This window comes from Mobula hypostoma, chromosome 28 (genome assembly GCF_963921235.1).
Source record: "Mobula hypostoma chromosome 28, sMobHyp1.1, whole genome shotgun sequence".
NCBI classification, from domain to species: domain Eukaryota; kingdom Metazoa; phylum Chordata; class Chondrichthyes; order Myliobatiformes; family Myliobatidae; genus Mobula; species Mobula hypostoma.
The window spans coordinates 25,399,633-25,425,864 of NC_086124.1; the positions used below are offsets into that span (position 1 = coordinate 25,399,633).

At 51.4% G+C, this 26,232-nt stretch overlaps 1 protein-coding gene across 2 annotated transcripts in view; it reads left to right on the plus strand.

Moving 5' to 3' along the window:
* The first annotated feature begins 4,612 nt into the window (after nucleotides 1-4,612).
* Nucleotides 4,613-26,232, plus strand: part of LOC134338996 (IQ motif and SEC7 domain-containing protein 2-like) — a 176,311-nt gene continuing 154,691 nt past the window's right edge. The window contains exon 1 of one of the 2 annotated variants that reach the window (XM_063035219.1): nucleotides 4,613-5,130. In XM_063035219.1, the coding sequence (XP_062891289.1) occupies nucleotides 4,844-5,130 (287 nt within the window). In that variant the 5' untranslated portion in view covers nucleotides 4,613-4,843. The remainder of the gene's footprint in view (nucleotides 5,131-26,232) is intronic. The other variant, XM_063035222.1, reaches the window with a different exon arrangement.

The window sequence follows — 26,232 nt, forward strand, 5'->3', positions numbered from 1 at the left end:
CACTCCATAAGCTTTCTTAACTACCCTACCTACCTGTGAGGCAACTTTCAGGGATCTGTGAACATGTACCCCCAGATCCCTCTGCTCCTCCACACTACCAAGTATCCTGCCATTTACTTTGTACTCTGCCTTGGAGTTTGTCCTTCCAAAGTGTACCACCTCACACTTCTCCAGGTTGAACTCCATCTGCCACTTCTCAGCCCACTTCTGCATCCTATCAATGTCTCTCTGCAATCTTCAATAATCCTCTACACTATTCACAACACCACCAACCTTTGTGTCATCTGAAAACTTGCCAACCCACCCTTCTACCCCCACATCCAGGTCGTTAATAAAAAGCACGAAAAGTATAGGTCCCAGAACCGATCCTTGTGGGACACCACTAGTCACAGTCCTCCAATCCAAATGTACTCCCTCCACCATGACCCTCTGCTTTCTGCAGGCAAACCAATTCTGAATCCACCTGGCCAAACTTCCCTGGATCCCATGCTTTTTGATTTTCTGAATAAGCCTACCGTGTGGAACCTTGTCAAATGCCTTACTAAAATCCATATAGATCACATCCACTGCACTACCCTCATCTATATGCCTGGTCACCTCCTCAAAGAACTCTATCAGGCTTGTTAGACACGATCTACCCTTCACAAAGCCATGCTGACTGTCCCTGATCAGACCATGATTCTCTAAATGCCCATAGATCCTATCTCTTAAGAATTTTTTCCAACAGCTTTCCCACCATAGACATATGGCTCACTGGTCTATGATAACCTGGACTATCCCTACTACCTTTTTTGAACAAGGGGACAACATTCACCTCCTTCCAATCCTCCGGTACCATTCCCGTGGACAACGAGGACATAAAGATCAGCAATCTCTTCTCTCGCCTCATGGAGCAGCCTGGGGAATATTCCGTCAGGCCCCGGGGACTTATCCGTCCTAATGTATTTTAACAACTCCAACACCTCCTCTCTCTTAATATCAACATGCTCCAGAACATCAACCTCACTCATATTGTCCTCACCGTCATCAAGTTCCCTCTCATTGGTGAATACCAAAGAGAACTATTCATTGAGGACCTCGCTCACTTCCACAGCCTCCAGGCACATCTTCTCACCTTTATCTCCAATCAGTCCTACCTTCACTCCTGTCATCCTTTTGTTCTTCACATAATTGAAGAATCCCTTGGGGTTTTCCCTTACCCTACTCGCCAAGGCCTTCTCATGCCCCCTTCTTGCTCTTCTCAGCCCCATCTTAAGCTCCTTTCTTGCTTCCCTATATTCCTCAATAGACCCATCTGATCCTTGCTTCCTAAACCTCATGTATGCTGCCTTCTTCCACCTGACTAGATTCTCCACCTCACTTGTCACCCATGGTTCCTTCATCCTACCATTCTTTATCTTCCTCACCGGGACAAGTTCATCCCTAACATCCTACTGTGTATATACAGTACATCCTATACTCTCTAGTAGTTTATACACAGTACATCCTATACTCCCCAGCTGTGTATACACAGTACATCTTATACTCTGGAGTGGTTTATACACATTACATCCTATATACCCCATGGTGTATACACAGTACATCCTATATTCCCCAGCAGTATGTACATAGTACATCCTATACTTCCCAGCAGTGTATACACATCACATCCTATTCTTTGTATCCTATACTCCCCAGCGGTGTATACACAGTTCCTCCTATACTCCCCAGCAGTGTATACACAGTATGTCCTATACTCCCCAGCAGTGTATACACAGTATGTCCTATACTCCCCAGCGGTGTATACACAGTTCCTCCTATACTCCCCAGTAGTGTATACACAGTATGTCCTATACTCCCAGTGGTGTATACACAGTATATCCTATACTCCCCAGTAGTGTATACACAGTACGTCCTATACTCCCAGTGGTGTATACACAGTTCCTCCTATACTCCCCAGCAATGTATGCACAGTATGTCCTATATTCCCAGTGGTGTATACACAGTTCCTCCTATACTCCCCAACAGTGTATGCACAGTATGTCCTATATTCCCAGCAGTGTATACACAGTTCCTCCTATACTCCCCAGCAGTGTATACACAGTACGTCCTATACTCCCAGTGGTGTATACACAGTTCCTCCTATACTCCCCAGCAATGTATGCACAGTATGTCCTATATTCCCAGTGGTGTATACACAGTTCCTCCTATACTCCCCAACAGTGTATGCACAGTATGTCCTATATTCCCAGCAGTGTATACACAGTTCCTCCTATACTCCCCAGCAGTGTATACACAGTACGTCCTATACTCCCAGTGGTGTATACACAGTTCCTCCTATACTCCCCAGCAATGTATGCACAGTATGTCCTATATTCCCAGTGGTGTATACACAGTTCCTCCTATACTCCCCAAAAGTGTATGCACAGTATGTCCTATATTCCCAGCAGTGTATACACAGTTCCTCCTATACTCCCCAGCAGTGTATACACAGTACGTCCTATACTCCCAGTGGTGTATACACAGTTCCTCCTATACTCCCCAGCAGTGTATACACAGTATGTCCTATACTCCCAGTGGTGTATACACAGTACATCCTATACTCCCAGCGGTGTATACACAGTATGTCCTATACTCCCAGTGGTGTATACACAGTACATCCTATACTCCCAGCGGTGTATACACAGTACATCCTATACTCCCAGCGGTGTTTCCAGAGTATATCCTATACCGCCCCAGCGGTGTATACACGGTATATCCTATACTCCCCAGTGGTGTATACAGAGTATATCCTATACCGCCCCAGCAGTGTATACACGGTATATCCTATACTCCCCAGTGGTGTATACACAGTTCCTCCTATATTCCCCAGCAGTGTATACACAGTACATCTTATACTCCCAGTGGTGTATACACAGTATATCCTAAACTCCCAGTGGTATATACACACTATATCCTATTCTCCCAGCAGTGTATACTCAGAACATCCTATACCCCCCAGTTGTCCATACAGTATACAGTACATCCTTTACTCCTGTGCAGTGTATACACAGTACAACCCCTACTGTGCCACATTGTGTCCTCTCCTCTGCCATGTTCTATACACTATACATCCCACACTCTCACATGGTGTATATACAGTCTGCTCTGTCTTCCTCCGCATGCTGTATACTCTCCCACGGAGCGTACACAGAGTGTAGATGTGCTCAGTGGTGTGGAGGGCTTTACCTGCGATGAACTGGGACTTGTTGGCGGATTTTCCATACCAACTCGCTAGTGTCTCCATACCAGACTGTGGTGCAGCCCAGGCAATATTCTCTCCGCCACACAGCTATAGAAGTATGTCGAAGTTTTAGGTGCCATGCTGAACCTTCGAAAGCCTGTGAGGAGTAGAGGCGCTGCCGTGCTTTCTTTGTAATGGGCAGGGACCAGGGCAGGTCCTGAGAAATGATAACACAGAGGAATTTAAAGTTACTGACCCTCTCCACCACTGATTCCCCCCCCCCCCACCAATGAGAACTAGCTCATGGCTCTCTAGTTCTCTCCTCCTGAAATTAATATGTATCTCCTTGGTCTGGCTGATATTGAGTGGGAGGTTGTTGCTGTGGCATCAGTCAGCCGGATTTTCAATCTCTGCTGGGAGGCAGGATCTCCCAGTAGCCACCCACTTCAACTCTGCTTCCCACTCCTATTCAGATATGTCTATACATGGCCTCCTGTACTGCCATGATGAGGCTAAACTCAGGTTGGAGGAGTAACACCTCATATACCGTCTAGGTAGTCTCCAGCCCCTTGGTATGAACATAGAATTCTCCAACTTACGGTAATTCCCTCTCCCTCCCTTCCCCTATCCCTATGTCACTCTGCCCCCTCCCCCAGCTGCCTATCACCTCCCTCATGGTTCCGCCTCCTTCTACTACCCATTGTGTTTTCCCCTATTCTTTCTTCACCTTTCCTGCCTATCCCCTCCCTGTCTCCTCTTCCCCACCCCTTTATCTTTCCCCTTACTGGTTTTTCACCTGGAACCTACCAGCCTTCTTCTTCCCACCCTCCCCCCACCTTCTTTATAGGGCCTCTGCCCCTTCCCTCTACAGTCCTGACGAAGGGTTCTGGCCCGAAACGTCGACCGATCTTTTCCACGGAGGCTGCCCGACCCGCTGAGTTCCTCCAGCGTGTTGTGAGTGTTGCTCTGCTCATGCTGATTGGTCACCAGCTTGGATATGGCCAACGCCAGTGGTGTTACCAATAAACTCCAGCATTGGAGCTACGTTTAGGTTCAGAGACGTAAGTATAAAATGAGCAGAGCAGGGGGCTAAGCACACGGCGTTATGGTGGTCGATCCAAACTGACTGGACTGGGGTCTGCAAGTGAGGAAATCGAGGATCCAATTGCACAAGGAGGGACCGTGGCCAAGGTCTTGGAGCTTATTGATTAGTGGTCAATGAAGAGCATTCTGGCGTGTTATACTCCGCCGCGATGTATACATGGTGCAGAGTCTATTTCCCCGCGCCGTGCAGGCGGTGTGTACGGCTTCCGCGCAGGCGCGTTGAGAGAAGGGTCCTGCATGCGAGCTGAAGGGGGAGGGGTTGGGGGGGCGGAGGCGTGGAAAGTCGCGCGCGCGCCGTGCGTGTCCGCGTGACGCGGGTGCGCGCGCATCCAGCCGGCAGCAATGGCGGAGCGCGCGGCGGGCAGGGTTGCGCTGTCCCCCCGGACGGTGCTGAAGTGAAGGCGGCTGCCCGCACGAGCCCGGCGGCGGAGTAGGCGGCGGCGGCGGCGGAGGAGTAGGCGGCGGAAGAGGAGGAGTAGGCGGCGGCGGCCTGAGGAGGGAAGGATCAGGAGGGAGCGAGGAGCGGCGGCGGCGGCCATGGAGGGGCAGCCCGACAGCCCGAGCCGGGCGGTGGAGTACCTGCTGGAGCTCAACAACATCATCGAGTCCCAGCAGAAGCTGCTGGAGCAGCAGCGGCGCCGCATCGACGAGCTGGAGCGGCAGCTCGAGCGCCTGAGTCGCGAGAACCGTAGCCTGCGCCGGGCCGGCGGGGAGGCCGAGCGCCCGCCCGCCTCCGCCGCCGTCCCGGCCGCCCCCCAGCCGGCAGGTGGCCCGCTGCCTCCCGACGGCGCCAGCAGCCCCCCGGCCACCCCGCAGAGGAGCAGGTAAGAGATCGGGCACGGTTACCGGGGTGGCGGGTGACGGAGTTCACGTTGTGTGGGAGTCGTGGGGTTACTGTTATGTAGAATGACAATGTTAAGGTGTGGGAAGGAAGGAGTTAATTTATTGAAGAGTCCGTGTGGGAACTGCCGGGCTAATATATGCGGGATGACGTTAATGCGGGAGGGAAAGGATGGGAATCGTGGGGTTAATGTGTAAGATAACAGGGTTGAAGTGTAAGAGGGAAGGGGTTAATATTTGGGAGGAAACAGTTGAAGCGTGGGAGGGAAGGGGTTAATATTGTGAGAAAGGGAAGTTGAAGGAAGCATGGTGTTCATGTGTGTTGGTTGACGTTAGCGCTGGAGGGAATAGGTTAATGTGAGAGAGGGAAGTTGTGGGAATCGTGGGATTAATGTTGTGGAGATTGACAAGATTGAAGTGTGGGAGGGACGGTGTGGGAATCGTGGGGCTAATATGTGTGGGATGACGTTAGTGAGGGAGGGAGGGGTTAATGTGAGAAAGGGAAGGTGTGGGATTTGTGGTGTTCGTGTGTGGGGGATCACATTAGTGTGAGAGTGAAAGGGGTTAATCTGTGGGAGAGAAGGCGTGGGACTCGTGGAGTTAGTGTGTATGGGATGTTAGTTTGGGGGAGAGGTAGTTGATGAAAGAGTTAAAGTATGGAAGGGAAAGGGTTAATGTGTGGGAAGGAAGGGTTGGTGTGTGGGAGGAAAGGGGTGAGATTCAAAGGGTTAATGTGTGTAGGATGACAGTTTTAAGGTGTGAGAGGGAGGGGAGCGAGGAGAAAGTAGCATAGGGAAGTGGTCAATCTGTGGGACAGAAGGGGTTAATGTTGCGTGGAAGGTAAGGTGCGAGAAGCATGAGGTCAATGTGTGTGGGACCCATGGGATTAATGTGTGTGGGATAAAAGGAATGAAAAATGGAATGGGAGGGGTTAATGTTAATAAAGAACAGGCCCTTCAGCCCATGATGGTGTGCCACCCTTTTAACCTGTTCTGAGACCAATCTAGCCCTTCCCTCCCACATAGCCCTCCATTTTTCTATCATCCATGTGCCTATTTAAGATTCTCCTAAATGTTCCTAATGTACCTGCCTCTACCACCACCTCTGGGAGGATGTACAATGCACCCACCAGTCTCTGAGTAAAATAATCTCTGACCCCTGTGCTTTCCTCCAATCACCTTCAAATTATGCCCCCTCATGTTAGCCATTCTCACTCCGAGAAAAGGTCTTTGACTATCCACTCGACCAATGCCTCTTATCATCTTGTACACTTCCATCCAGTTACCTCTCATCCTCCTCCTCCCCAAAGAGAAAAGCCTTAGCTCACTCAACCTTTCCTCATAAGACATGCTATCTACTCGAGGCAGCACTGTGGTAAATCTCTGCCCTCACTAAAGCTTCCACATATTTCCTATCACGAAGTGACCAGAACTGTGCACAATATCCCAAGTGTAGTCTAACCAGAGTTTTATAGAGCTCCAACATTACCTTCTGCCTTTTGAACTCAGTCCCCCAACTAATGAAGGCCAACTTCTTAACACACCCATCAACATGCAGCAGTTTTGAGGGATCTATGGATGTGAATCCCAAGATCCTTGTGTTCCTCCACACTGCTAGGAATCCTGCCATTAACCCTGTACTCTGACCTTCAAGTCTGACCTTCCAAAGTGAATCTCTTCACACTTTACCAATTTAACTCTATTTGCACTTCTCAGCCCCCTCTGCATCCTGTCATTGGTCCGTTGTAACTTAATGTTGAATGAGAGGGAAGGGGTTAATCTGTGGGAAAGAAGATGTGGCGCCCATGGGGTTATTGTGTGTGAGGTGACAAAGTTAAAGTGTGGGAGCGAATGGGGTTAATGTGTGAGAATCATAGGGTTAACATTCTGTGCAGATTGACTGGACTAAAGCTTGGAAGGGAAGAGGTTAATGTGGGAAGGAAGGAGTTAATGTGTGGGAGTGACAGTGTTAAAATGTTGAGCAGAAGGGGTTAATGTGAGAGTTACACTCTGGGAGGGACAGGGTTAAAATGGCATGGGAGGGAAGATTCAATGTATGTTTATTGTAAAAGTATGTATGCAGAGTACAACTCTGAGATGTGGAAATCATAAGGTTAATATAGTGTACCTTTGACTGATATGGGATTAGGGTTAAAAATTGTTGAGGGAATATGTGGGAGGGCTAGTTACCTATGTTGTGGGAGTAAACGGGGTTAAAATGGTGTGTGGGAGGGGCAACAAATTTAATATTGATTAGGTGGGGCTGGCTTAAAGTAGTGTGGAATAAAGGGGTTAATGTGTTGAAGAGAAGGTGTGGAAATCACATTTAATATTATGTGGGCATTGCAGGGTTAGGTGGTGTTAGAGGGAAATTTTGTCAGTAACAGGGTTAAAGTTGGTTACCGTTTGAAAAGGAGTGTGGTGAGCTTTGGGAAGACAGGGTTAATGCTATGTATGGGAGTGACAGGGTTGAGTGAGGGCTGGCTACCATGGGAGCAGATGGGTTAAAATCTGTGGGAATCACAGCATTAGTACAGTGTGGGTGTGATTGTGTGAGGACTGGCTGCCTGTTGTATGGGGGCGGACGGTTTAAGATTATGTGGGAACTAGAGGGTTAATATTAAGTTGAAGGGTTGGGGAGGAAGCGACAGTTTTGTCATGTGTGGAATTTGTTGTAGGAAGGATGTGTGGGAATGATAGTGTTAAATAACTGTGGGAACAACAGCATTATGCTATAAGACAGATAACATTAAAATGACAGGGTTAAAAATATGCCAGGTGGGAAACACCCCAAAGGTTACAGGGAGAAGGGAGGAGAATGAGAACTAGAGGGAAAATAAGTCAGCCATGATGGAATGGCAAGTGAAGACTCGATGGGCCAAATAGCTTAATTCTGCTCCTATGTCTTAAGGTGTGGCAATCACAGGGTTAAAGTTGTGTGCGACTCACAGTTAAAATTCTGTGGGGAGGTGTTGTGTCAATTATGTAGGAGGTTTTGACATTAAAATTCTGGGAAGGCGGTGACATTAAAATATGGAAATCATAGGGTTAAATTGTGAGTTAAAATCCTGTGAATGTTGCTGACACATTGTGTGGGAGTGGATGGGTTAAAACTGTGCAGGATTCACAGGGTTAAAACTATGTGGGAGGGATGATGTTAAATGAGAATTGTAGTATTAACGTATAAACGGCACAACACAGTCACGGTTAAAATTATGTGGGAATTGGGTGATTATATTTTGTGTGGGAGGCGATGGGTTAAAGTTGTGTGTGGAGCGTGGGTGATGCATTGTGTGCGATGCAGTGGGTTAGGGTTCTGTGGCAGGAATCGCCTCAAAATTCTTTTGGTGTGTTGGCGTTGGGAGGGTGAAAGGGTTAAAATTATGTACACAGTCTTGTGTTGTGCAGGCTGCACAGAGGGGGGTGCAGAGAGGGGTCACGTATTGAAGAGTGCGAGGGGGTGACGAATTGCACAGGAGGATCGGCGTGACGGGGTAATGGGTTACGTGGGAACGGCAGGAGAAGGCCGTAATCTTGCGCCCGACTGATGCACAGGATCAATAGGTCGGTGCACTGCACGTGGGGTACTGGACATCGCGTTGCGCCTTGCGTGGAGGTATCTGGGGCGTGTGGATGCTTATGGAAGTATCGGTTGCTGTTGTAGACAGGGTTAATACCGGCATGAGCGAGGGATAGGATTAGCTCTAAGTGGGAGTGCTGGTGTCAAAATCAGGCCTGGGGTTAATATATTATGCACAGGTTTTCAACTGGGTGAGAACAAGGGTGAATACTGAGGGTGATCAAGGGATAATGTCAGTTTTGAGCAGTGGTTAACGTTAAGTGTTGGGGTTAACTCTGTTACTGTGTTGTGTGACCCATTGTTAATATTAGGGTGTGCAAGGGTTAACATTAGAATGCAGTACAGGCCCTTCGGCCCATGATGTTGTGCCGACCTTTTAACCCACTCTGGAATCCCTCCTACATAGCCCCCCATTTTCCTATCATCCATGTGCTTATCTGAGAATTTCTTTAATGTCCCATGATTAATCTGCCTCTACCATCACCCCAGGCAACCCGTTCCACCACACACCAATCTCTGTGTAAGGAATTTGCCTCTGATTCCTCCCCCCATGCCATACATTTCTCCAATCACCTTAAAATTATGCCTCCTCGTATTAGCCATTTCAGCTCCGCTGTCAACTTGATCTGTGCCTCTTATCACCTTGTACACTTCTATCAAGTCACCTCTCTTCCTCCTCCTCGCCAAAGAGAAAAGCCCTAGCTTGTTCAACCTTTTTTCACAAGACATGCTCCCCCAATCCCGGCAACATCCTGGTAAATCTCCTCTGCACGCTCTCTAAAGCTGCCCCATCTTTCCTATAATGAGGCGACCAACACTGAACACAAGTGTGGTCTGACCAGAAGTTTATAGAACTGCAAGATTACCTCTCAGCTCTTGAGGTCAATGGCCAACACATCTTAGCTACCTTGTTCAACTTGCCAGGCAACTTTGAGGGGTTTGAGTGTTGAACTTGGGACTGGAGCTCAGACTTCAAATTGAGTGTGAACAAGGGTGAATACTGAGGGTGACTGAGGGTTAATATTGATTTTGAGCAGTGGTTGATGTTAGGTGTTGGGGTGAACTGTGTTAATATTACGTGTGAGCCAGTGTTAATATTAGGGCATGCAAGGGTTAATAGTGTATGGGATGGGCAGGGTGAGTGATTACTGTTTGGTACGAGGGAGGCTGGTGCTGGCCAGCAAGGGGAGGGAGTTACTGTTGTGTTGGGGGGTTGGAGAGTTTGCTCACTCCTGACTGGTGTGGGATGGGTTAACATCTCCAGTTCTCTGTCAGGGAGGGTGTGCGTTTGAGGGATCTTGCGCTGTCGAAGTGTGATTTCCACCCCCCCCCCCCCCACTTTCTGGCAATCTATCCAGGAGATGTAATCAGCATAAGTACCTCTTGTGTTGGCTCTGTGTTTGAAGAGGCAGAGAGCGTACAGCAGGGATAGGGGCCCTTCGGCCCGATCAGTCCATCCTAACCACAGTGCCCACTCATCAAGTCTCAATTCCCTGCGTTCGGCCCACATCCCTCCAAGCCCCATCTCTCCAAGTGCTTTTTAAATGATACTACTCAGAATCAGATTCAGGTTTAATGTCACTGGCACATATTGTGAAATTTGTTGTCTTTGCGGCAGCAGTACATAATAATAGAGAAAAAGAGCTTAAATATATATGTATAATGGTTAAATTAAATAAGTCATGCAAAAATAGAAATAAAAAAGTAGTGAGGTAGTGTTCATGGGTTCAATGTCCATTTGCAAATCAGATGGCAGAGAGGAAGAATCTGTTCCTGAATCGTTGAGTGTGTGCCTTCAGGCTCCTGTACCTCGTCCCTGATGGTAGCAGTGAGAAGAGGGTCCTGGGTGGTGGGGGTCCTTGATGATGGATGCCACCTTTTCGAGGCATCACTCCTTGAAGGCGTCCTGGATGCTGGGGAGGCTAGTGCCCAAGATGGAGCTAATTAATTTTACATCTCTCTGCAGCTTTTTCTGATCCTGCGCAGTGCACCACCCCCCCAAATACCAGACGGTGATGCAGCCAGTCAGAACACTCTCCACGGTACATCTGTAGAAATTTGTGAGTGCCTTGGGTGACAAAACCAGATCTCCTCAAACTCCTGCTGAAGTATGGCCGCTGTTGTGCCCTCTTTGTAAATACATCGATATGTTGGGCCCGGGATAGGTCTTCAGAGATGTTGACACCCAGGAACTTGAAATTGCTCACTCCTTCCACTTCTGATCCCTCGATGAGGACTGGTGTATGTGTCCTTGTCTTACCCTTTCAAAAGTCCACAATCCCTTCCCCTCTACTAATGCACCTGTTTCATATACTTCCTCTGGTGGGTCATATTCCTCGCCTTATATGGCACCAGTTTGATTCCATCTGCCTCTCCCTCTTCCTATAACACTCCCCCCCCCTAATCTCATGTTCCCCCCTCTTCTGTGTCTTGCTCCCCTCCAGGACAGCAAGGGCAGGGGTTTAAGTTCATACGTCCCACAGTAATTACTGTGATCTGGACTATAGCTTCTTGGTGGCCTGCGAGCAAGACGTGCGTGTGCATGCGTGTGTGTGTGTCTGTCTGTCTGTCTGTCTACGTCTATGCACGTGCTCACTCAGCTGCTGGGCAGAGATGGCGGGGGGCTTTGACGTGAATGGGGAAAGGAAGGGAACGAAGTGTGAGGAGGCAAACGGAAGATCGAGAAGGTGCATTGAGGAGAGGGGCTAAAAGAATAGAGGAAGTAGTGGGAGAAAGGGAGAGGGGCAGAGAATTAAAGGAGGGGGAGAGACTGAGACGGGAAGGAGTGGATGGAAGATGGGCAGAGATTGAGGGGTTGTAGAGGAAAGTGGTGTCAAGGGATAGAGGAAGGAAAAGAGGGGTGAGTAGAGAAGGGAGGGTAGGAGGAATAGAGAAGAGAGGGAGAGTGGCAAAGAGGGGAAGAGGAAGGAGAAAGGTAGGGAGAGAGGGGTGAATGGGGGAAGAAGAGTGGAGAAGAGAGCGGTAGAGAGGAAAAAAGGAGAGGGTGAGCAGGGGAGTGAGGGGTGAAGAGGAGGTGAGAGAAATTGAGAAGTGGAGTGAGTGGAGAGAGGATTGGAGGAGGTAGGAGGGCGAGAGAGGATTGGAAGAGAGTGTGGTAGATGGAATGTGGGCAGAGATCGAGGGGGCTGTAGAACAGAGAGGGGCAGAGGAATTGAGAAGGATAAAGGGGAGAATGGAGAGGGAGAGAGGCAAGTGGAGGAGAATCGAGTGGATAGAGGAGGAGAGAGACTGAGAAGGGGAGGGAGTGGAGAAGAGAGGAGTGGAGGAGGCAGGTGGGTGAAGGAGGAGTAGAGGAGAGTGTGGTCGGTAAAGGAGGTGGGAGAGATTGAAGGGGTGTAGAGGAGAGAGGGGAGAGGAATGTAAAGAGGAGAGAGAGGGAAGCAGAATAGAAGAGGAGGGAAAGAGAGTAGGAGAGGGAGGAGGGAGAGAGGGTGAAGGGATGTGAAGGATTAGCACTGCAGTTCCCCAGATCAGCTGTCAATTGGGTATTTAATACTCAGTCTGTGTGTGTGTCATTGAGTGTGTTTTTGTGTGTCACTGCATTTGTGGATCTGTGGGAAGGTGTGTGTTAGTTTGTGTCTGGATGTTTCTGTGTGTGCGTGTGTGTGTGTGTAAGAATGCATGTGTCTGTGTGTGTATCTGTGTCACTTTGTATCAATCTGTGTGTGTGTGTATGTGTGTCTGTGTCACTGTGTATGTGTGGACCTGCATGAGTGTGTGTGCGAGTGTGTGTGTGTGTGTGTGTGTGTGTGTGTGTCTGTGTCTCTGTGTGCGTCTGTGTCACTGTGTGTGTGTGGACCTGCATGAGTGGGTGTGCGTGTGTGATTTCTCATCGTAACAAGCATCAACATGATCCTGGCAGCCTGTTAACATTTATTAACCTGTGTGGTTTTCACTGCTGCCGCACTCCTGGTGTTGGCTTCTTGTGTATAAATGATTTCTGCAGAAATGCACCCTTTACTGTAGCTGACTGCCTCAGCTCAGCCAGTTACTAGTACCTAGTGCAAGGACTCAGCTATACGACACTCTGAATCAGCAAGGACGTCTGTGTGCCTCAAGGAAAGACTCGGATGCAACGCCTTCGCACAAGTGCAGTGCTAGAAAATGCACAACTGGCTGATTCCCTCCTCTGCAGCCTGTATACATGTGTGAGAGTGTACAAATGTGGGCAAGTCTGTGTATGTACGTGTGTGTATATACAAATATGTGTGAGCGTCTGTGTATATGTGCACATGTGTGTGGGTGTGTGTAGAGGCATGTGCCTGTGTGAGATTTTATACCTGTTTCTGTGTATGTGTACCAGTTTGTGTTTCTGTGTGTGTGTCTGTCGGTGTGAGAATGAGAAACTTTATGTACCGGTTAGTGTGTTTGTGCAAGAGAGAGAGAGAGAGACTGGGTACCTGTTATGTGTGAGATAGAGAGACTCTGTGTACATTAGTGTATGTGTGAGAATGAGAGAGAGAGAGGGAGGGGGGATCTGTGTACCTGTTAGTGTGTGTGAGAGAGAGATTCTGTGTACGTTAGAGTGTGTGTGTGTGTGAGAGAGAGAGAGAGAGATTCTGTGTACCTCCTAGTGTCTGTGTGTGTGTGCAGACACATGGGAGAGTTTCTGCGTACCTGTCAGTGTGAGCCCACATTAATTATAAAGCTTCAGCCTATCGATCTGCCCCTCTCTCCCTGGGTATTTCTAACCCCATCGATCTTCCCCCTCCCTGGGTATTCCTCCCCCCCCCCATTGATCTGCCCTCTCCCTGGGTGTTCTCACAGGGAGTAAGGCTCTGTGCACCTGTTAGTGTGTGAGAGGTAGAGAGATACTCTGCACATTAGTGTATGTGTATGAGAATGAGAGAGACTCTGTACCTCTGTAGGTGTGTGTGTGTATGTATGTGAGAGAGACTCTGTGTGCATGTTAGTGTATGAGTGTGTGTTAGAGAGAGAGACTGTGTGTATATGTGCAAGAATGGAGAGACTCTGTACCTGTGTGTGCGAGAGAGAGAGAGAGAGATTCTGTGTATCTGTTATTGTGTATTTGTGTCTGAGAGAGAGTGATTCTGTGTATCTGTGAGTTTGTGTGTGGTAGAAAGACTCTGCATACCTGCAATGGAGTGTGTGTGTGCGTGCGTGAGAGAGATTCTGTGCGCCTGTCAGTGTGTGCCCACACACTGCCCAAAAAGTATCACCCCATCGATCTGTCCCCTTAGCCTGGGTATTAATTACTCCTATTGATCTACCTCTCTCCCTGGGTATTCATCACCCCATCGATTTGCCCCCTCACCCGGGGTGTTTCCAACACCATCAATCTGCCCTCTCCCTGGGTATTCGTTACCTCCATCGAACTGCCCCCTCTCCCTGAGTATTTATTACCTCATCGATCTGCCCCTCACCCTACCATGGGTATTCTGTACCCCCATCAATCTGCCCCCTCTCCCAGGGTATTTCATACCTCTATTGATCTGCCCCTCTCCCAGGGTATTCATTACCCCCATCGATCTGCCCCTCTCCCTGGGTATTCTGTACCGCTGTTGATCTGCCCCTCTCCCTGGGTATTCATTACCCCCACTGATCTGCCCCCTCTCCCAGGGTATTTCATACCTCTATCGATCTGCCCCTCTTTCTGATATTCATTACTCCCATCGATCTGCCCCCTCTCCCTGGGTATTCATTACTCCCAACGATGTGTCCCCTCTTTCTGGGTATTCATTACCCCCATCCATCTGCCCCCTCTCCCTGGGTATTCATTACTCCCATCGATGTGTCCCCTCTCTCTTAGTATTCATTACCCCCCATTGATCTGCCCTCTCTCCCTGGGTATTCATTACTCCCATTGATCTGCCCCTCTCCCTCAGTATTCATTACCCCCATTGATCTTCCCCCTCTCCCTGGGTATTCATTACCCTCATTGATCTGCCCCTTCTCCCTGGGTATTCTATACCCCATCGATTTGCACCCACTCCCTGGTATTCCATACCCCCATCGATCTGCGATCTGCCTCCACTCTCTGGGTATTCCTCACGCCAGCCTTTCTCACTTCAATTCTCTCCCCATTTCCCTCCCCCCAAAAAAATTTTGATGACCCACGCCCCCCTTCACATCCCATTCAAGCCCCTTAAGTGCCCCAGCCTGTTTGATCATCCATGACCATTAAAGGGACTACAAACTTCTGAATGTCAACCAAATGTCCCAGGGAGAGGGTTGCACGGCCCCACACACTGTGCAGAGATGAACGCTCCGTCAAACGCACAAGAGGAAAGTGGGGTGGCCACTTGGCCCTCAATCCTCCATCACCCCTACTGCCCCCCTGCGTTTACTTGCCAGGCCTGGTTTGCACTCCCCCCTCCCCTGTCCATGAAGTAAATTTCTGGGGCTAATGTTAGCAGCGGTGCTGTAAAATAATCTCCCGGGCAATTGTCCAAGCCCAGTGTTAAGCTCTCCAAAGTAAAACCTTACAGTGATATGCTGAGGCACTTTGGTGCATCATTAAGGATGCGTTTTGACCAATTACCAGCACAGTACTGCACAGAAACTACTGCAGTGGGAGCACGCAACGTTGCTATGCACCCTCATTCCCAGTGCAGCTGGGAGAGAAAATTCCTTCACTCCGGATTCTGATAGAGGACTTTTGTTGAGATGTTACACTATTCCTGAAAAATATTATTTACAAACACAGTGATGTATCTGTTATACCATCCCATCACACACTCCCGGGTCAGACACAGAGTGAAGCTCCATCACGCCATCCCATCACACACTCCTGGGGTCAGACATAGAGTGAGGCTCCCTCCACACTGTCCCATCACACACTCCCGGGGTCAGACACAGAGTGAAGCTCCCTCCACACCGTCCCATCGCACACTCCCGGGGATTGACACAGAGTGAAGTTCCCTCCACACTCTCCCGGGATCAGACACAGAGTGAAACAACCTCCACACTGTCCCATCACACACTTCCAGGATCAGACACACAGTGAAGCTCCCTCTGCACAGTCCCATCACACTCTTGGGGTCAGAAAGAAAGTGAAGCTCCCTCTACGCTGTCACATCACACACTTTGACAGTGGTGTATGGCATAGTTTCATGAGCAATTTTTCTAAACAAGAGTTCAGAGTTCAAAGTAAATCTCATTATCAGAGTCACCACATACATGCTGAGATTCATTTTCCTGCGGATGTACTCAGCAAATCTATAGAATCATAACTGTAACAGGATCGATGAAAGATCAACCAGAATGCAGAAAATAACAAACTGTGCAAATGTAAATATAAATAAATAGCAATAAATAACAAGAGCAGGAGATAATGAGCTGAAGAGTCAAAGTGAGATCATTGGTTGTGGGAACATCTTAATGGATGGGCAAGTGAGTGTAGTTATCCCCTTTTGTTCAAGAGCCTGATGGTAGATGGTTCTCGAACCTGTTGGTGCAAGTCCGGAGATACCTTCTTTCTGATGGCAACAGCAGGAAGAGACCATGACCTAGGTGGTGAGACTCTCTGAAGATGGATGCTGCTTTCCTATGTCAGTGCTCAATGGTTGGAGGGGCTTTACCCATGATGTACTGGGCCAAATCCACTATCTTTTGTCAGATTTTCCATTCAAAGGCTTTGGTGTTCCCATACCAGGCCCAACCAAGAGCGATATCTTGTGGCAATATCATTAGCTTGTTGGTTTATTCAGCTGTGTTATTGTTCCTGCGCTATCATTGGGTGGAATTCTCTTAATTTGTGATTGGATGCGTTATCTTGTACTGTGATTAGCCCTTGTATTTTAAATTTGTATTATCATTGGACAGATTATTGCTGTCTTATTTGGCATATTCTTGATCTTTGATTTAATTCATTATTCTTGTTCTGTGATTATTAGTTTGTAAATGATCGATCATATTTACCTCTGTGCTATTATTAGCTGCGTTGTTTACTTCTTACGTTATGATTGGTCAGTTTATGCCTTTCCAGCTATGTGATTGAAGGGTTGGCTTTCTCTGCAGCTTGTGATTAAATAAACTATGGTACGCTGGCAACATGATTGGCTAGCTAGACATCTCAGCGACAGTGATTGAGCAGGTGTTTCATCAGTCCTGCACGGTATTTGGGCAGATTCCAGTAGCATGTTCACCGAGGGTGGCTCGGTTGGAGGGAATCAGTCTGCAAGATGTGATTGGCTCTTTCCAATTCTGATCTCCACCAGACAGAATGCAGAGAGGGGTAAAAAAGCACAGATCAAGGTATCAAGATAAAAGAGATTCTGCAGATGTTGAGCAATACGCACTGTATGCTGGAGGAACTCAGCAGGTCAGGCAGTATCCATGGAAAGGATTAAACAGTCAACATTTCGGGCCAAGAACCTTCGAAGGACTGGAAAGGAAGGGGGAAGAAGGCAGAATAAGAAGGTGCTGGGTGGGGAAGGAGTAAACGCTGGCAGGTGATAAGTGAGACCAGGTGAGGGTAAGGTGGGTTGGTGGCTGGAGGTGAAGTAAGAAGCTGGGAGGTGATTGGTAGAAGAGGTAATGGGCTGAAGGAGAAGGAATCCAATAGGAGAGGAGAGGAGACCATGGAAGAAAGGAAAGGAGGGGCACCGGAAGAAGGTGATGGGCAGCTGAGGAGAAGAGAAGGGGTGAGAGGGATGCCACTGGGAAATGGGAAAAGAGAGAAGAGGAGATGGGGCAAGAAATTTCAGGAAGTTTGCGAATTCGATGTTTATGCTGTCAGGTTAGAGGCCACACAGATGGAATATGAGGTGTTGCTCCTCCAACTTGAGTTTGGTCTCATCGTGGCAGTACAGGAGGTCACAGACAGACATGTTGGAATGGGAATGGGAAGTCAAATTGAAATGGTAGCCACCAGGAGATCTTGCCTGATGCCACAGATGAAGTGAAGGTGTTCTGTCTCAACACATCTTCCCCCTCACCGGGTCTCCTTGTATTTCAAGTTCAAGTTTACTGTCATCTGGCTGTACACACACGGCTCTGTGCAAAAGTTTCATGACGTATGTGAGTGATGTTAAACCTGATTGTAATACGGGTCTCTATTGTGGACTGAGAGTGGAAAGTGGGCAGGGAGAGGGGGAATCATGGTTGGGGAGAGGGGAGGTAGCAGGAAACACCAGAGAGACATTCTGTAATGATCAATAAACCAGTTGTTTGGCATCAAATGACCTTGCCTGGTGTCTCAGGGCTGAGTGTGTCTGCACCCGTGCCAACCCCTGCCCTGGCACTCCTTCACTGCCACCTGCCCGACACATCTCCACTCTCCCTATTCCCAACATCCTCTGCCCCCACCAGATTAACAAACTCACTCTCTGCTCCACGTTGACAAATACAGTACTGTGCAAAAGTCTTAGGCACCCTCGCTATATACTGTATATTTGCCTAAGACTCTGGCACTGCTCTGCATGTACAACCAAAAGAACCAACATCCCTCCGGACCACGGTGCACCCACACAGTATACATCACACACAGCACATAAACCAAAATATTATACTATAAATAAATGTCGTAAAGCACAGCACAGGTAAACAGTAAACAGCTCGCTGTCCTGGTGACGAGACCTCGGTGGTGGCAGGGTATTCATTAGTCTCACAGCTTGAAGGAAGAAGCTGTTACCCAGTCTGGCAGGCCTCGTCCCTCCTCCCTGATGGTAGAGGGTGAAAGAGATTGTGGGGTGGGTGGCAGGGATCTCCAACCTTGCTTTGGGCCCCTCCTCTGCAATGCTGCCAGTAAATGTCATAAATGGTGGCGTTGAGCGGAGACCCCAGTGATCCTCTGGGCAGCTTCTACTGTCCTGCGGTCCAATGCCTTGCAGCTTCCATACCACACAATGACGCAGCCACCGTACAGACCTGATCCCTCAGCCCGAACGTCCCAGGGGTTCAAGGGAGGACATTGCCGAGGTGGCGAGGTGTGTAAGCAATGCAGGAAGTTATGGAGACAGGGAGGGACCACACGGGATGACAGTCCGAGAGGGGTGTAGGGCCGGAGGAGGCTACAGAGATGGGGAGAAGTGTAGGGAGTTACAGAGACGTGGATGGGTGTAGGGGCTGGAGGGGGTTACAGAGATGGGGAGAAGTTTAGGGAGTTACAGAGACGTGGAGGGGTGTAGGGGCCGGAGGGGATTACAGAGATGAGGAGGGGTGTGAGGACTGGAGGGGGTTACAGAGACAGGGAGGGGTGTAGATGCTGGAGGGGGTTCAAGAGATGTGGAGGGGTGTGGGGGCTGCAGGGGGTTACAGAGACTTGGAGGAGTGTGGGGGCTGGAGGGGGTTACAGAGACATGGAGGGAGTTACAGAGATGTGGAGGGGCTGGAGGGGGTTACAGAGATGTGGAGGGGTGTGGGGGCTGGAGGGGTTTACAGAGACGTGGAGGGGTGTGGGGGCTGGAAGGGTTACAGAGACGTGGAGGGTGTAGGGGCTGGAGGGGGTGATAGAAACATGGAGGGGTGTAGAGGCTGGAGGGGTGTAGAGGCTGGAGGGGTTTACAGAGACGTGGAGGTGTGTTGGGGCTGGAGGGGTTTACAGAGACGTGGAGGGGTGTGGGGGCCGGAGGGGGTTACAGAGACGTGGAGGAGTGTGGGGGCTGAAGGGATTACAGAGACGTGGAGGGGTGTGGGGGCTGGAGGGGGTGACAGAGACATGGAGGGGTGTAGGGGCTGGAGCTGGTTACAGAGATGTGGAGGGGTGTGGGGGCTGGAGGGGTTTACAGAGACGTGGAGGGGTGTAGAGGCTGGAGGGGTTTACAGAGACGTGGAGGGGTGTGGGGGCCGGAGGGGGTTACAGAGACGTGGAGGAGTGTGGGGGCTGAAGGGATTACAGAGACGTGGAGGGGTGTGGGGGCTGGAGGGGGTGACAGAGACATGGAGGGGTGTAGGGGCTGGAGCTGGTTACAGAGATGTCGAGGGGTGGAGGGGCTGGAGGGGGTGATAGAGACATGGACGGGTGTAGGGGCTGGAGGGGGTTACAGAGACGTGGAGGGGTGTGGGGGCTGGAGGGGTTACAGAGACGTGGAGGGGTGTGGGGGCTGGAGGGGGTGACAGAGACATGGAGGGGTGTAGGGGCTAGAGGGGGTTACAGAGACGTGGAGGGGTGTAGGGGCTGGAGGTGGTTACAGAGATATGGAGGGGTGTGGGGGCTGGAGGGGGTTACAGAGACATGGAGGGGTGTAGGGGCTGGAGGGGGTGACAGAGAAGTGGAGGTGTGTGGGGCTGGAAGGGGTTACAGAGACGTGGAGGGGTGTAGGGGCTGGAGGTGGTTACAGAGATGTGGAGGGGTGTGGGGGCCAGAGGGGGTTACAGAGACATGGAGGGGGTGACAGAGACGTGGAGGGGTGTCGGGGCTGGAGGTGGTTAGAGACGTGGAGGGGTTTGGGGGCTGGAGGTGGTTACAGAGACGTGGAAGGATGTAGGGTCTGGAGGGGGTTACAGAGACGTGGAGGGGTGTTGGGGCTGGAGGGGTTTACAGAGACGTGGAGGGGTGTAGGGGCTGGAGGGGGTTACAGAGACTTGGAGGGGGTTACAGAGATGTGGAGGGGTGGAGGGGCTGGAGGGGGTTACAGAGACATGGAGGGGTGTGGGGGCTGGAGGGGGTGACAGAGACGTGGAGGGATGTAGGGGCTGGAGGGGGTGACAGAGACGTGGAGGTGTGTGGGGGCTGGAGGTGGTTACAGAGACGTGGAGGGGTTTGGGGGCTGGAGGTGGTTACAGAGACGTGGAGGGATGTAGGGGCTGAAGGGGGTTACAGAGACGTGGAGGGGTGTGGGGGCTGGAGGGGTTTACAGAGACGTGGAGGGGTGTAGAGGCTGGAGGGGGTTACAGAGACTTGGAGGGGGTTACAGAGATGTGGAGGGGTGGAGGGACTGGAGGGGGTTACAGAGACGTGGAGGGGAGTGGGGGCTGAAGGGGTTACAGAGACGTGGAGGGGTGTGGGGGCTGGAAGGGTTACAGAGACGTGGAGGGGTGTAGGGGCTGGAAGGGTTACAGAGACGTGGAGGGGTGTAGGGGCTGGAGGGGGTGATAGAGACATGGAGAGTGTGTAGGGGCTGGAGGGGGTTACAGAGACATGGAGGGGTGTGGGGGCTGGAAGGGTTACAGAGACGTGGAGGGGTGTAGGGGCTGGAGGGGGTGATAGAGACATGGAGGGTTGTAGGGGCTGGAGGGCGTTACAGAGACGTGGAGGGGTTTACAGAGACGTGGAGGGGTGTGGGGGCCGGAGGGGGTTACAGAGACATGGAGGGGTGTAGGGGCTGGAGGGGGTTACAGAGACGTGGAGGGGTGTAGGGGCTGGAGGTGGTTACAGAGATGTGGAGGGGTGGAGGGACTGGAGGGGGTTACAGAGACGTGGAGGGGAGTGGGGGCTGAAGGGGTTACAGAGACGTGGAGGGGTGTGGGGGCTGGAAGGGTTGCAGAGACGTGGAGGGGTGTAGGGGCTGGAGGGGGTGATAGAGACATGGAGGGGTGTAGGGGCTGAAGGGGGTTACAGAGACGTGGAGGGGTGTGGGGGCTGGAGGGGGTTACAGAGACGTGGAGGGGTGTAGGGGCTGGAGGGGGTTACAGAGACATGGAGGGGTGTAGGGGCTGGAGGGGGTTACAGAGACGTGGAGGAGTGTGGGGTCTGAAGGGGTTACAGAGACGTGGAGGGGTGTGGGGGCTGGAGGGGGTGACAGAGACATGGAGGGGTGTAGCGGCTGGAGGGGGTTACAGAGACGTGGAGGGGTGTAGGGGCTGGAGGGGGTGATAGAGACATGGAGGGGTGTAGGGGCTGGAGGGGGTTACAGAGACATGGAGGGGTGTAGGGGCTGGAGGGGGTTACAGAGACATGGAGGGGTGTGGGTTCTGGAGGGGTTTACAGAGACGTGGAGGTGTGTAGGGGCTGAAGGTGGTTACAGAGACGTGGAGGGGTTTGGGGGCTGGAGGTGGTGACAGAGACGTGGAGGGGTGTAGGGGCTGGAGGGGGTTACAGAGACTTGGAGTGGTGTCGGGGCTGGAGGGGGTTACAGAGACTTGGAGTGGTGTCGGGGCTGGAGGGGGTTACAGAGATGTGGAGGGGTGTGGGGGCTGGAGGTGGTTACAGGGACGTGGAGGGGTGTGGGGGCTGGAGGTGGTTACAGAGACGTGGAGGGGTGTAGGGGCTGGAGGGGGTTACAGGGACGTGGAGGGGTGTGGGGGCTGGAGGTGGTTACAGAGACGTGGAGGGGTGTAGGGGCTGGAGGGGGTTACAGAGACGTGGAGGTGTGTAGGGGCTGAAGGTGGTTACAGAGACGTGGAGGGGTTTGGGGGCTGGAGGTGGTTACAGAGACGTGGAGGGGTGTAGGGGCTGGAGGGGGTTACAGAGACTTGGAGTGGTGTCAGGGCTGGAGGGGATTACAGAGATGTGGAGGGGTGTGGGGGCTGGAGGTGGTTACAGAGACGTGGAGGGGTGTGGGGGCTGGAGGTGGTTACAGAGACATGGAGGGGTGTAGGGGCTGGAGGGGGTTACAGAGACGTGGAGGGGTTTGGGGGCTGGAGGGGGTTACAGAGACGTGGAGGAGTGTGGGGTCTGAAGGGGTTACAGAGACGTGGAGGGGTGTGGGGGCTGGAGGGGGTTACAGAGACATGGAGGGGTGTAGCGGCTGGAGGGGGTTACAGAGACGTGGAGGGGTGTAGGGGCTGGAGGGGGTGATAGAGACATGGAGGGGTGTAGGGGCTGGAGGGGGTTACAGAGACTTGGAGGGGTGTGGGGGCTGGAGGGGGTTACAGAGACATGGAGGGGTGTGGGTTCTGGAGGGGTTTACAGAGACGTGGAGGTGTGTAGGGGCTGAAGGTGGTTACAGAGACGTGGAGGGGTTTGGGGGCTGGAGGTGGTGACAGAGACGTGGAGGGGTGTAGGGGCTGGAGGGGGTTACAGAGACTTGGAGTGGTGTCGGGGCTGGAGGGGGTTACAGAGACTTGGAGTGGTGTCGGGGCTGGAGGGGGTTACAGAGATGTGGAGGGGTGTGGGGGCTGGAGGTGGTTACAGGGACGTGGAGGGGTGTGGGGGCTGGAGGTGGTTACAGAGACGTGGAGGGGTGTAGGGGCTGGAGGGGGTTACAGGGACGTGGAGGGGTGTGGGGGCTGGAGGTGGTTACAGAGACGTGGAGGGGTGTAGGGGCTGGAGGGGGTTACAGGGACGTGGAGGGGTGTAGGGGCTGGAGGGGGTTACAGAGACGTGGAGGGGTGTAGGGGCTGGAGGGGGTTACAGAGACGTGGAGGTGTGTAGGGGCTGAAGGTGGTTACAGAGACGTGGAGGGGTTTGGGGGCTGGAGGTGGTTACAGAGACGTGGAGGGGTTTGGGGGCTGGAGGTGGTTACAGAGACGTGGAGGGGTTTGGGGGCTGGAGGTGGTTACAGAGACGTGGAGGGGTTTGGGGGCTGGAGGTGGTTACAGAGACGTGGAGGGGTGTAGGGGCTGGAGGGGGTTACAGAGACTTGGAGTGGTGTCAGGGCTGGAGGGGATTACAGAGATGTGGAGGGGTGTGGGGGCTGGAGGTGGTTACAGAGACATGGAGGGGTGTAGGGGCTGGAGGGGGTTACAGAGACGTGGAGGGGTGTCGGGGCTGGAGGGGGTTACAAAGATAGGGCGAGGTGTAGTGAGTTACAGAGATGGGGAGGGTGTAGGGGCTAGAGAGGGCTACAGTGACAAGGAGGGGTGTAGAGGCTGGAGGAGGGAAGGGGATCACATCGATGGAACCTGTTGAAGGAACATGGAGGGGTCTCCAAAAGGGATTGTGAATTTGGGGAAGAGCGCTTCTGGGGTGGGGTAGCCGAATTTAGGGAGTGAGGGGTGAGCAGAGGAGTTTGGGATTACAGAGTGGAGCCCTCTGGACTTGGAATGGAGAGCAATTATATCTGTCCTTTTCTTACACTTCATGAGGAGGTCAGTTAACAGACACACTCTCCAAACAGAGCAACTAAAAATATGAATCCGGTTTAGAGAGCTGTGCTGACATCTCTGTGCCTTCAGGTGTGAAGGCTTTTCTGTGGATACAGTCTCCTCCCAAAATAGACCCTCGCCTCCCCAACCCCCTCCCCACACTGATTAAATCTGATGCCTCCTGCAGTCCCCGCGGCTCCCACACACACATGCTATAAAAACCCTCATCTCATGCCAGCGTCTTGCTGCTTATGCCGAGTATGTGTGTGTCTGTGTGAGCGACCAAAGCCTCTGCGTGAGTGTGTGTGTGTGTGTGTGTGTGTGTGTGTGTGTGTGTGTGTGTGCAAGGAGCCGTAAGTGAGTGTGTGAGAGACAGTGAGGGGAGAGAGACGCTGTGTGTGTGTGTGTGTGTGTGTCTGTGTGTGTGTGTGTGTGTCTGTGTGTGTATGTGTGTGTATGTATGTGTATCTGTCTGTGCGGGAGAGACAGAGAGAGAGAGAACCCCTGTGTGTGTGTGTGTGTGTGTGTTTATCTGTGTATGCAGGAGGGACAGAGAGAGAGAGCCCCTGTGTGTATGTGTGAGAGAGCTTCTGTATGTGTCTGTGAGAGACCGTGTGTGTATGTGAAAGAGAGGGTCCCTGTGTCTGTGGGAGAGAGAGGGAGAGCCTCTGTGTCTGTGTGAAAGAGAGCCCATGTATGTGTGTGTGAGAGAGAGTGAGAGAATCCCTGTGTGTGTATATGAAAGAGAGGGTCCCTGTGTGTGTGTGTGTGTGTGTGTGTGTGTTTATCTGTGTATGCAGGAGGGACAGAGAGAGAGAGCCCCTGTGTGTATGTGTGAGAGAGCTTCTGTATGTGTCTGTGAGAGAGACCGTCTGTGTATGTGAAAGAGAGGGTCCCTGTGTCTGTGTGAAAGAGAGCCCATGTATGTGTGTGTGAGAGAGAGTGAGAGAGTCCGTGTGTGTGTATATGAAAGAGAGGGTCCCTGTGTGTGTGTGAGAGAGAGAGAGAGTCTCTGTGTCCATGTGAGAGAGAGCCCCTGTGTGTGTGTGTGTGAGAGAGAGAGAGCCCGTGTATGTGTGTGTGTGAGAGAGAGAGAGAGAGCCCCTGTGTGTTTGTGTGAGAGAGAGAGCACCTGTGTGTGTGTGTGTGTGTGTGAGAGAGAGAGAGAGAGCCCCTGTGTGTGTGTGTGTGTGTGTGAGAGAGGAAGAGGAAGAGTCTGTGTGTGTGAGTGAGAGAGCTGCTATGTGTGCTTGTGAGAAAGGGAGCCCATGGGTTTGTGTGTGTGAGAGAGAGAGTGCCTATGTATGTATGTATGTGTGTGTGTTTGTGTGTGTGTGAGAGAGAGAGCCCCTGCATGTGTGTGTGTGAGAAACAGAGAGAGAGCCTGTGTGTATGTGTGAGAGAAAGCTTCTGTATGTGTGTGGGAGAGAGAGTGAGAGAGACCGTGTGTGTATGTGAAAGAAAGGGTCCCTGTGTGTGGGAGAGAGAGGGAGAGCCTCTGTGTCTGTGTGAAAGAGAGCCCATGTATGTGTGTGTGAGAGAGAGTGAGAGAGTCCGTGTGTGTGTATATGTGAAAGAGAGGGTCCCTGTGTGTGTGTGTGTGTGTGTATCTGTGTGTGCGGGAGAGACAGGGTGAGAGAGAGAGAGCCCTTGTGTGTGGGTGTGTGTGAGAGAGTCCCTGTGTGTGTGTGTGTGTGTGAGAGAGGAAGAGGAAGAGTCTGTGTGTGTGAGTGAGTGAGAGAGCTGTTATGTGTGCTTGTGAGAAAGGGAGCCCATGGGTTTGTGTGTGTGAGAGAGAGTGAGACAGTCCGTGTGTGTGTGTATATGAAAGAGAGGGTCCCTGTGTGTGTGTGTGTGTGTGTGTGTGTGTGTGTGTGTGTGTGTGTGTGAGGCAGATAGAGAGAGCCCCAGTATCTGTGTTTGAGAGAGAGCCTGTGTGTATGTGTGAGAGAAAGCTTCTGTATGTGTGTGGGAGAGAGAGTGAGAGAGACCGTGTGTGTATGTGAAAGAGAGGGTCCCTGTGTGTGGGAGAGAGAGAGAGAGCCTCTGTGTCTGTGTGAAAGAGAGCCCATGTATGTGTGTGTGAGAGAGAGTGAGAGAGCCCGTGTGTGTGTGTATGTGAAAGAGAGGGTCCCTGTGTGTGTGTGTGTGTGTGTATCTGTGTGTGCGGGAGAGACAGGGTGAGAGAGAGAGAGCCCTTGTGTGTGGGTGTGTGTGAGAGAGTCCCTGTGTGTGTGTGTGTGTGTGAGAAAGGAAGAGGAAGAGTCTGTGTGTGTGAGTGAGTGAGAAAGCTGTTATGTGTGCTTGTGAGAAAGGGAGCCCATGGGTTTGTGTGTGTGAGAGAGAGTGAGACAGTCCGTGTGTGTGTGTATATGAAAGAGAGGGTCCCTGTGTGTGTGTGTGTGTGTGTGTGTGTGTGTGAGGCAGATAGAGAGAGCCCCAGTATCTGTGTTTGAAAGAGAGAGCCTGTGTGAATGTGTGAGGGAAAGCTTCTGTATGTGTGTGTGAGAGAGAGTGAGAGAGACCGTGTGTGTATGTGAAAGAGAGGGTCCCTGTGTGTGTGTGTGTGAGAGAGGAAGAGGAAGAGTCTGTGTGTGTGAGAGAGAGAGCTGCTA